This window comes from Dermacentor silvarum, chromosome 8, assembly GCF_013339745.2.
Source record: "Dermacentor silvarum isolate Dsil-2018 chromosome 8, BIME_Dsil_1.4, whole genome shotgun sequence".
In the NCBI taxonomy this organism is placed as follows: Eukaryota; Metazoa; Arthropoda; class Arachnida; order Ixodida; family Ixodidae; genus Dermacentor; species Dermacentor silvarum.
The window spans coordinates 139,214,034-139,226,570 of NC_051161.1; the positions used below are offsets into that span (position 1 = coordinate 139,214,034).

The 12,537-nt window shown below is 47.9% G+C and overlaps 1 protein-coding gene across 1 annotated transcript in view; it reads left to right on the forward strand.

Moving 5' to 3' along the window:
* The window catches only part of LOC119461727 (venom metalloproteinase antarease-like TtrivMP_A), a 95,204-nt gene that overhangs the window by 36,385 nt on the left and 46,282 nt on the right, over nucleotides 1–12,537 (forward strand). The window contains exons 5-6 of the mRNA XM_037723097.2: nucleotides 6,657–6,695; nucleotides 6,774–6,898. Coding sequence (XP_037579025.1) covers nucleotides 6,657–6,695; nucleotides 6,774–6,898 — 164 coding nt within the window. The remainder of the gene's footprint in view (nucleotides 1–6,656; nucleotides 6,696–6,773; nucleotides 6,899–12,537) is intronic.

Genomic DNA, 12,537 nt, shown 5'->3' on the forward strand with positions numbered 1-12,537 from the left:
GGTCATCGTCTGTGTCGATCACCTAACTAGATACGCGGAAACCGCTGCGATATCTTCCTCCACAGCTACTTGCGTCGCTGCCTTCTTGTTACGCTGCGTAATCTTTCGTCGCGGTCCGCCTCGTATAATCATCAGCGACCGTGGTCGCCAATTCGTCGCTGACGCCGTGGAAGAATTGCTTAGACTCTGCACTTCGCAGCTCCGCCACTCAACACCATATCATCCCCAGACGAATGGCCTTGTTGAACGCACCAACTGCACCCTGCCCAACATGCTGGCTATGTATGTATCGTCCAATTACAGGAACTGGGATGGCATCTTACCGTTTATTACCTATGCCTACAATACCGCGAAGCATGAAACTACGTACTGACACCTTCCTACCTGATCTACGCTCGGGCACCGCGCAGCTGTCTCGATACCATTTTCCTCTTTACACTCCATACAGAGGACTCAGTTGCCGAAACTTGTACCGTGCTGAAGAAGCCCGACAAATTGCTCGTCTGCGTACACTGGCATCACAAAATCACTCCAAGGAGCGGTATGACCGCTGCCCCGACTCAATTTCATTCGAAAAAGGTGACGGTGTGGCTATGGACCCCTCAGCGCAGATGCGGGTGATGCCAAAAGTTCCTGGCTCAGTATACCGGTCCTTTCACAGTCATCGACCGCATTAGCGATTTAACGTATGTGGTCGCCCGTGTAAGGTCACCAGCACGCCGCTCTAGCGCTACTCAACTTGCGCATCTTACGGGCCTCAAGCGATATCACACTATAACGCAGCCCTAACTTCCATGGTGGGCTTCGTCTGCGAAATGGGGAATGTAACGCCTTGGTTGAGGCGAAAGGAAGAGGAGGAGGACGAATCTTTTGGTGCGGAGCGCACAACAACACCGGTGCTGGACTGTTTTTCCTCGACTCTCATTCACCTTCTGTAAATAAACGTGCCTCATCCATAACAATATATATATATATATATGTATATGTATAATCATATCGAAAGAAGCCAACAAAGACACCAAGGACAACATAGGGGAAATCACTTGCACGTAGGCATTGAATTACAGAAACTAGAAATTCATGAAAATGAAAATGGATGAAACAACAATCCATTTTTATTTTCATTAGTTATCATTTCTTTTATTCAATTCGTGAGTACAAGTGATTTCCCTTATGTTGTCCTTTGTGTCTTTGTTGGCTTCTTCTGATATGATTAATGAAAAACCGCAGATCCCAAGCCCGTAAGGCGGCGGCGAGGCAAGCCCTCGACGTCCCCACATGGGAGGCTTAGGCCCGGCCGTCATAAAATGCTGGTTCTACAATAAAAAATTATTCCTCCTCCTCCAACGCCCTGCGGGAATCGATGTTATGCGAAGCAGCCTTGCGTGGAGCCTACGAAGTTAACGAAATGACCATGAGAGCAGAGCACCAAGATATAAGACTCCTCAGAAAAATCAGGAAGAGAGCTCAACGACTGCTAAAGCCTTCCTGCGAAACACAGGGCTCATTGACACCTGGTGACACAGTCAACTCAAAGGAGGATCACGCAGAACAGTTGCCGGCTATGTATGCCAGGCTAACCCCGCCTCCTTCAACGTCACCACCCCCACCACCAAGATGCAGTTGGTTGTTTCATGACACGCATATCATGACATTCATGTCATGAGTCCTCAGGTGTCCCTTTAGCTATGCCTAAGAGGCCTTAATGCGAAAGCCTTAGTCATGCTCACGACTAAGACTTCGACCGTCAACCGTTCACCTTTCCCTTGACTTAGTACCACATCCGAACCCATTCCATTGGTTTTTGAGGTTTGAACTCATTCTGTTAATATACTTTTCCTGAGTCATTGTCATTTTTGCTTAGTCATGCTCACGACTATGGCTTCACCCATCATCCTTTAGTGTTTCCTTCACTTAGTACCCACGTCCGAACCCATTCCAGTGGTTTTTAGTGTAATTTTTTTGCTGAGTCCTTGTCGTTCATGCTGAGTATGCTTATGACTATGACTTCTGCCATCATCTTTTAGTGTTTCCTTCACTTAGTACCCACGTCAGAACCTATTTGCGTGGTTTTTGAGCGTTATTCTTTTCTCGCTGAGTCATTGTCATTTTCACTGAGTCGTGCTCATGACTAATACTTCTACCATCATCCTTTAGTGTTTCCTTCCCTTAGTACCCACGTCCGAACCCCTTTCTGTGGTTTTTGGGTGTTAATGTTTTTTCGCTTGGTCATTGTCATCAACATGACACGCATGTCATGACATTCATGTGATGACCTATTATTTATGTTCGTCCTACTATGCAAATTTTGGTACCCACCAAATCAACGAAGCGGCCATGAGAGCACCAAGACGCCGGCAGCTGTTTCATGACCTACATGACACAAATGTCATAACATTCATGTCATGACCTATCATTTATGTATGTCATACAGTCTTGTCATACTATGCCGATTTTGGTAAATACCAAGTTAACGAAACGACCATGACAGCACCGAGACGTAGGCGGCTAGGTAGACAGATAACTAAATAGATAGATAGATAGATAGATAGATAGATAGATAGATAGATAGATAGATAGATAGATAGATAGATAGATAGATAGATAGATAGATAGATAGATAGATACTGTCAAAGTGGCAAATGTTCGACAAGAAATGCTTTGCAGCTAAAAAGATTTGCAGTTTCGCCTGAAGGGTGAATCATCGATAGCCATAGCACTGCGCTGGAACCGCTGGGGCAGTGTTCTGACTAGGCCAGGGTCAGACGCGTTCTCGCTTTGCGCCACGCTGAAAGTGCTGCTGGGTAGAAGGAACAGCACCTCGGCAGCTACCAGGCGTCTCGCTTATGTTATGTGGAGCGCTTCAGGTCTCACACGCACTTCAATGGTGAACGAGATGAGACCGACTGAAAACCGGTGGCTTTGGTGATGGTGGTGGTGGTGAATTGTAGTAGCAGGCGGGTTTAGCCTGGCAATCAAGACCGGTGATTGCGCCGCCGGAGCGTCTCTTACAATATATCTGCAGGGTTTCACCATATCTCCATCAAACCAGTCTCTCTTAACAATTCGATAAGGAGACGGGAAGTTTGTTTGCGGGTTATAACTTATCCATCGGGAAATACAAGGTGTTGCAGGCACGGCTGGGAAAGGTTCTGCAGATTCTCCAGGAGAACGGCGGCTTTAGTCAGGACCCTCCCCGCTCAGACCAGTGCAAAGGCTTCGTGGTTGCAGCTTTATGATCTCACCCTCGTCATGCCGACGTCGTCAAAGCTCCATTGATCGAAGCTGTCTAGTAACTTGGACCACAAGGTGATGCCGTGATGTCGCGATGCCGTCGTGGTCATTGCATCGCCCTCACTCCTCCTGTGTGGTCCGGCTCTCGCCAAGCCCTGATCACCACGCCATCCTCTTCATATTATTGGCATGCGCTCGTTGTTACACCACCATCGTGACGCCGTCATGATCGTTTCATCCAGGTCACTCCAATCCGACTCCCAGCATTCCATCGTTATCACGCCTTCATCGTCCCACAGGCTTCGTGATGCAGTAACTGTCACGTCATTGTCGTTATACACTCGTTCGTCATCCTATTGCACTTTTATGTTTTCATGTCATCGCCGTCATTACGTCGTTGTCATGCATTCATTGCCATACCATCACCGTTACTTCGTCGTGGTCGTTTTAACGTCGTGGTGAGTCATCACGTGATCATTTTACCATCGGCATCACTTCATTAACACCATCGCTTTGTCTTCCGGCCATCGTTGTCCTACTGCCTTCGCCACTTCACAGATGTCAAACCTTTGTTAATCTACCGTAATCATGCTTTCTTCATTCATTCGTAGTTATGACGCTGTTGACATGCCATAGTACCCACTGCGTCTTCGTCAGAGACTAGCTATCATGCATCCGCAGTCATACCGTCGTGCCCGGGTCATCGCCGTGACTCTGGTTTCATCATCTGACTCTCGTCATGTGGCGTTCGTCGTCACACCGGTGTTGTGATAGTCTTCGTGAAGCCATTGTCGCCATACACTCATCGTCATCTTATTGTGCTCAAACCCTTGTCATGCCATCGTCGTAAATACGCCGCCTTCTTGCACTCATCTTCATGCATTCGTTGCCATACTGTCGTCGCGATATTGTCGCGTTCGTTGTATCACCGCCCTTCTAAGTTCATCATCTGACTCTCGTCATGCCGTCGTATTCCCGTCGTCCTCGTCACACAATCGCTGTCATATCATTGACGTAATGCTGTCTTAACGCCACCGTTTTGCAGCGTAAGCTGTTATGGGCGCATTACAACAGCCGTTTCGGTTCGCGATGGTGTCCGCCGCCGCCGCCAGCGTCCGTAATCACTACCGCCGGAAATGCGGACAAAAAGTGCCCGGTTCCCGCCGGGATTAAACCCGAGCCCGCTCCGCGGGAATCAGATATTCTACCACTGATCCACGCAAGCGCTTGCTATGAGGCAGCTGAAAAATGCTCTATAAACGCGTCCTAGCGAGGAGGCGGGCAATCAATGCGATCCCGAGCGTCCACTATTATGGTGGCACCATCTAGTTAAGGCGCCTGCAAACACAGCGTGCCCGACATGCAAGTTACATATAGCACTTGCATGCTGCATGTGACTGGACCTGGTTAACTCAAGCAGGCTAGGTCGCTATTTGTCACCAGCCCATTTTGAAGATTCCAATAAACGATCATCATCATCAACAGCAACAACGCACCGTGCCACGGGTCAAGGGATGCGAGATGCGCGCCACGTATTCTGGGCACCTCTTCGGTACACGCTATGGCGTCTCCTCGCAAGGTTCGAACCACTGCTGAAGAAGCGAATCGTAGAGCTACGTGCGCGGCTACAACCAGGCATCATCGGGATGAGCAGACTGCTGTGCAGAGAGCATTACAAGCCGCAGCTCCCCATCAACGCCTCGTCAAAACGAGGCGAATAGACTTTCCCGCTAAGACCCTGTTGTGCGTGGTGCCGAAATTGGAGCTACTCTTGAGCCGCTCCACCAGCTTACGCTGTTACTGTGCTGCGTGTGCCGCGCAGGCCTGTGACTTTTTATCATCGTCGTCACTTCAGCAACGCCATCCAATTGGGCGTATACCGCCGACGGCATACCGCCTTATCAATCCATTGGCCTAATTCGTTCCTCATCATTCAATCGTATTTATACCGTCGTCATTAAATCGTACCATGCCATCATCCTCATTGCGTCGTTTTGAGACAGTCGCTATCATGCACCCGTTGTCGTACCTTCGTCGACATGCCGTCGTACTTGTGCCATATCTTCGCCATGCCAGGTTTGCCATCCGGTTGTCGTCATACTATGATCTTCACGCCATCGCCGTTGTACACTCGTCGTCATCCCATTATGCTCATGTCACCGTTGTCAAGTCAAGCCGTTATAACATCATAATTATTTAACAACAATCATCCCATTGTCGTCATACTGCCTTTGTCACTCCATCGATGTCATTGAGATCGGTGGGATACCGTCACATTCATGCCGCGATGACATGGGCGACGCGGGTAAACGCGTGCCATAGCAAAGTGGGACGACGCCGAAGTGACCGAAAAACAACGGAAGTCTCAGAATGACCACTTGAGACGTTAAATAAACATGAAATCCAGTACGTGTGTCTGTACAGTGCTCGAACGCTAATCTCATTACCGTTGATCGACTTGGTGGATAAGTCATTGCCGATGAGTTTTGCCATAATTTTTATTCTCTTCCATCAAATAACTGAGCGGATTAGCATCACAGACACATGTTACTGAAGAATACGTTCAATTTAGTGTGCCAAAAATATTTTTCTATTAAACTCTGAATGAATGAAAGAGGATGAGGAATAAACATTTATTGCGGAACCAGCACATTAAGATGGCCGGGCCTAAGCCTCCCATGAGGGGACGTCGAGGGCTAGCCTCGCCGCCGCCTCACGGGCGTGCTGGGTCGCCCAGGTTTGGTCGTCGAGGGCGGAGCTCCGCAGAGCCTCACGCAACCTCGACGAGAGGGTCGTGGTGTTAATGTGTGTGTACTGTGCTGGGCACTCCCACAGCATATGCGGAAGCGTAGCCGGGTGAGTGCTACAGCACCGGCAGTTGGGGGTATTGTAAACTTCAGGGAATATAAGGTGGAGGCGGGCGGGTGAAGGGTACGTATTGAAAGAAAAATAATTAATTGTGGGGTATTGCGTGCCAAACCACGATCTGATTATGAGGCACGCCGTAGTGGGGGACTTCGGAAATTTGGGTCACCTGGGGTTCTTCAACGTGCACCTAAATCTAAGTACACGGGTGTTTTCGCATTTCGCCCCCATCGAAATGCGGCTGCCGTGGCCGGCATTCGATCCCGCGACCTCGAGCTAAGCAGCCCAAAACCATAGCCTCTGAGCAACCATGGCGAGTTGAATGAAATAAATACACAGGCGCCTGTTAAATAAGTTCGTGTTATCGTATATATGACTATATTGCTATTTAATTGTTCCATGACTTGCTTGTAGCTATAATGCACCACTCTCATATGCATATGCATAAAAATGTTATTTACAGTTTGGCATGTTTTCAGCATGTTCGCAATTTTCTAATTTGCCCATAATTTTCCTTCATATGGGTCAGTATGCCTAATGCTCAGCAACTATTTCAGAAGTGAAGCCTAGCACGAATGCAAATGCGCCCCTTCCAGGTTGGTATTGATATCTTAATTAAGCCCATCCTTATTCCTGTTTCTGGCACATAACTGATCCCCCTCATTTCTTATCAGAAGCAAGAACAAAGCCCGGCGGACTTGTTGTGGAGGTTGCTATCATTAGCGATTACCTTCATACTTTGAAACTTCGACAGCAGTCGCTCAAAGGTCTGGAATACATAATGACGTATATGTACAAGGTAAGTATGCTAGTTCTAATGTGTTCATATACTTTGCTTAGCTAGCCCGAATCGTAACGTTATTTCGCGTGAATTTTCTGCTGCATTGGTAGAATGCAATGATTGTACTTTTCTGTTCAACGAAAGTGTTAAGCTCCCAGTCAGGATTTCGCAATGCCTGCCGTATGCAATCCAACCCAAGTTTATTCTTCTGTAAACTTCTTTCTCATGATCAGGGTCCCCTGTGAGTAATTGACCTAGAAAAACGTGCTCCTTTACAGAATATAGAAGCTAGCTGGGGTCCCTGAATTCTTCTTCCCATGCCAGGCTATTGAACATTATCTTTGTCTTCTGCATATTAATCTTCAACCCCACTCTTACACTTTCTCGGTTAAGGTCCTCAATCATTTGCTGTAATTCGTCCCCATTGTTTCTGAATAGGACAGTGTCATTTGCAAATCGAAGGTTGCTGAGATATTCGCCGTTGATCCTCACTCTTAAGCATTTCCGACCCAAGAGCTTGAATACTTCTTCTAAGCAGCCAGTGGATAGCATTGGAGAGATTTTGTCTCCTTGCCTGACCCATTTCTTGATAGGTATCTTTCTACTCTTCTTGTGGAGAATCAAGGTTGCTGTGCAATCCTTTTTAATAATGCCAAGATATTCACGTATGCCTCCTCTACTCCTTGATTACGCAATGACTCTATGACTGCTGATATCTCCACTGAACCAAATGCTATTTCATAATCTACGAAAGCCATATAGAGAGGTTGATTTTACTCCGCAGATTTCTGTATTACCTGAATAATGACATGGATATGATCCACCGTTAAGTATCCCTTTCTGAAGCCAGCCTGTTCTCTTGTTTGGCTGAAGTCAAGTGTTGCCCTGATAATATTGGAAATTATCTTGGTGAATATTTTATAAAATACTGAAAACAAGCTAATAGGTTTTTTTATTTTTCAATTCTTTAACGGCTTCCTTCTTATGGATGAGTATAATGTAGGCTTTCTTCCAGCTTTCTGGTACACTTGAAGTCGTGAGGCATTGCGTAAAAAGGGCTGCAAGCTTTTCAAGCGTGATATCTCCTCCATCTTTGACTAAATTTACTGTTATTCCATCTTCTCCAGCAACTTTTCCCCTGGTCATGTCTCTCAAGGCCCTTGAAACTTCATCGCTAGTTATAGAAGGAGCCTCTGTATCCCGTTCATCACTACTTCTAATAAAACTAGCTTGGGTGCTCTGGGCACTGTACATATCAGTATAGAATTCTTCCGCTGCTTTTATTATATCATCGAAATTGCTGATGATATTACCCTGCTTATCTTTCAGGGCATACATTTTATCTTGCCCTATACCAATTTTTCTTCTCACTGATTTCATGCTGCATCTATATTTTACTCCTTCCTCAATCTTTTCCACGTTATTATTTCGGATATCCCTTACTTTCCTCTTGTTGATCAGTTTCGACAGTTTAACGAGTTACACTTTCATGTTTTGCCGTTTCTTTATCACGTCCTTTGTTACTTGGAAGAACTTACTTCCTACTGGTTGCCTTGGCGCTTTACCTCCCACTTCAATTGCTGCTCCTGAGATCAGCCTAGTTAAGGTTATTACCTCTATGTTATCTTCATCTTTCTGTTCTAAAGTTGCATATTTGTTTGCGAGCAGCAGCCTGAATTGGTCTGCTTTTACCCTTACTGCGTCTAGGTTGGCCTGTTTCTTCTGGACTAATTTTATTCTTTCTCTCATCAAATTGAGAGAAAGCCTAGACCGCACTAACGTATGGTTACTGCACTTTACCCTACCTAATACTTCTACATTCTGCACTATGCTGGGATCGGTAGAGAGTATTAAATCTATTTCATTCCTTGTTTCTCCATTGGGGCTTTTCCAGGTCCACTTCCTGTTGCTGCGCTTCTTGAAGAAGGTATTCATTATTCGGAGCCTATTCCTTTCCGCGAATTCTACCAACATTTCTCCTCTAGTATTCCTAAAACCGATGCCGTAGTGGCCAATTGCTTGCTCACCAGCCTGCTTTTTCCCCACTTTGGCATTGAAGTCGCCCCTGACTACAGTTTACCGAGTTTGCACATTTCTCATTGCTAATTCAACATCTTCAGAAAACTGTTCTATTTCTTCATCATCGTAACTGGAGGTTGGGGTGTAGGCTTGTACTACCTTCATTTTGTACCTCCTATTCAGCTTTATTGCGACGACTGGAACCCTCTCATTAATGCTGTAGAATTCATCAATGTTGCCCGCTATGTCCTTATGAACTAGAAATCCTACTACCTCCCTCATGACTCCTACAATTAACCTCGTGTATATATGTTTGTACACCTCACGTCACTCCCACTTAACTTCTTACACCACGAGTGCTTCGGTCGTACTGAGCTGGTGCATTTACATTTTGACACACACGGAAAGCCACTCGGCGAATATCACCGCCATATAGCCTGTGCCTTCGAGTTCCTCACCGCACCCCTTTGCCGCATCCATCGGCGGCTGCCTTAGTCCGACGTAGCGCGACGACTTTTTCCGTCATCTTATCAATTCAGCTCTTCATTTGATTGCCACAGTACTTCGTTAGGTCGAGCGACAGCTGTCTCCCTTTTCTAGTGTCTACCATGGGACACTTTCTAGTGACTATATGGGAGACAGTAGCTCTAATGTTCCTCTGCGGCAGCAAACTTACCGGGTTTCGGCGACGGAGAGGTGTATTATTGGTGAGCATTTAACCGACATGCTCACTCACGGTGCTATTCAGCCATCAAATAATGCATGGGCATCCTTGATCGTTCTTGTTAAAAAGAACCATGGCTCCATCCGACTTTGCGTCGTTTATTGTTGTTTGAACAAGATCACGCATAATCATCTCTTTCCTTTACCACGCATAGACATTCACTAAGAGCCGAATTTTTTCTTCCTTAGATTTTCGCTCCGGATACTGGCAGGTGCCCATGGTGGAGGCTTATGGCTATAAGACAGCATTTGTCACATTGGGCGGCTTGTATGAATTTATCATCTTGTCACTCGGATTCTTAATGTGCGGACCACATTTGAACAGATGATGCAGATTCTTGTGCATGGGCTGTAGCGGCAAACACGCCTCTCTTATTTAGACAACGTTGTGGTGGTTGCGTCCGACTTACCGATACATCTTCGACGCCTGAAACAAGTTCCGAGCTGCCTTACGCAAGCTCGCCTACAGATTAATTACCTTGAATAACTGATTTTTTGTGCAAGAATAACCCTTTCGGCCGTAGTTGTTTCCAAACATGGCGTGCGTCCTAATTCCGGTAAGCACCCTGCCGTGGCCGGATTTATTTTCTTATATATAGAAACTTCATTTGGCTGGAAAACATTTTAAGGAGCGGTGGTCGGAAACCCTCAGTCCAGGGCCCCACTGGCCTCTGCCGCCTGCCTGACCTGGCCAATTAAGGACCTTTGTCCTGCCAAGTCGGAACGGGCGAGCTGTGCCTCCCACTGCTCCATCATGATATTGTTAGTTGACCTATGAGGGTGCTTAGTGTACTCCCAGGTTACATGTATTAGGGTAGGTATGCCACCGCACCAAGGGCGCTTGCCCTATAGCGAGTGGGATACATGGCGCTTAGCACTTTTAGATGCGGGTATACCCCGGTCTGTATTTCGCGCCGGCCTCTTCCATACTAAGTTGTGGGTGAGGCGGCGGGTATTTTCTGAGGACTCTGCGCTGATAAGCAAGGATGTCCTTGACATTTAAATTGGTGGGATTTTGTGGGGGATACGGTGTGAGGGGTTGGGGTTCGAAGAGGATGTCATCGTTCGGTTAGTAGACGCTCGAGCTAACACGTTAGCCTGTTCGTTCTCCTGTACCCCCGCGTGTCCCGGGCACCAGAGTAGGCGATGGCGGTGGTTGAACGATTTGGGAAATATCGCGAGGCTAGCCGCAGTCATGTGCCCCTTGAGAAACATGCAACATGTCTCCCGGGAGTCAGTGACCACGACCGAGTCCCTTTCCGAACGCTCCGCGTAAGCGAGCGCTATCGCCACTGTTAACATTTCGGCCGAGGTGGGTGACCCCGCCGTGGCCGACGTGGTAATTTGCTGCTGGCTGATCGCGTTCACGAGTGCCAGGGCATACCTCCTTTGGTAGCGCTGCTTAAGACAACGACACTTAGGGCACTGCGTAGCTTCATAAGCCTGTTCTCCTATTTTCGCTGTTCGTGTAACGCTCAAAATGACAGTGATGAGAACTGAAGAAGAAGAAGAGGTTTAGAACGAGGGAGACGAAGGCTCGCGCTAGCGCCATCGTACCAGTTGGTTCAATAAACCACAACCCGCGGACGCGCAGTCGCTTCGTTCCTTACATTTATGGTACCGTGAAACCCGGGAGATGACTGGCGTCCTGCACCGACGATGGATCGACTGCAACGCAGCAGAGGCGTACTTCAACCCGCTGCTACAAGGCTCATCCCCTCCGCTACCGAAGCGCTACAAGCCGAGCATCCTTTGCCATCCGACCTGCAAGTTATTTTGGATGACCTGCAGCACAAGGACTCGGCGCTAGCAGCGCTCAACGAGACGATTGCCGACCTCATGGACGACGGTGACGAGTATGAGGCGGAAGCCACCGCCGCTCTGGAGTACCACGACAAGATCCGCAACACCATGAGCCGGGTCCGCTTCATTCTGAATTTTGCTGCAAGAGCCGGAGACAGCGCCACGCAGAGCGTTCTGAACGAAACCGCCACCCAACGCGTATCCACTCAACCAAGTTCCCGAGCACCGTTACACCGAGTTGCCCTACCGAAACTACAGGTACCCGTTTTCTCCGGTGAACTTCGTGAGGGGCAGGGCTTCTGAGAACATTTCGAGGCCACGATCCATAACAACCGTGAGCTGTCCGACATCAAGAAATTTTCGTACTTAGGACCCTACTTAACCGGAACAGCGAAGCATGCAATCGAAGGTGTGCGTCTGGCGGAAGCGAACTACGCTGTAGCAGTGAAAATGCTCCGAGAGAGGTTCGGCCGTCATACTGCCATCGTTGACGACCACATCGACTGTTTACTTGACTGCCCATTGATCGCTCTTCTCAAGTATCGCAGCTGCGGGAACTCTACGAAGAGGTGCACTTTCGTACAAGCTGCCTTGACAGCCTCGGGGTTCAAGCGTCAGAATACGCAGTTATCCTTCATCGCGTCCTTATGCGATCGCTTCCCGAAGTTATCGCTATTCTCTACCGTCAGAGCATGAAGGAGACTGAGCACGATGACGGGGCGTGGCAAGAGGAGTTGCGAAAGGTCATGAAGTTCCTGCAGGTGCAAGTCGAGAGCAGAAAAGAGAGACAGGCCTCCCGTTCAAGGTACCTACCGAAAACTACCTCTGCGGGACGCGGGCGATGTCAACCTTGTCTACCACTGCCGGTACCGTCAGCATTAGCCTTGGCCACAGGATCTGCATCGAACGAGCATCCCTGCAGTGTACTCTGCGATAACCGTGACCACACCATAAAGGACTGCCACGCCACATTGTCAGCTCACGAGATCAGACGCCGGCTTTCTAGAAAGAACTGTTGTTTTAAATGCCGCAGAGAGGGCCTTGTGGCACGACTGTGCCGCAACGCCGCGTGGCTCAAGTGCAAGTTATGCTCTAAACGTCACCTTTCAGTA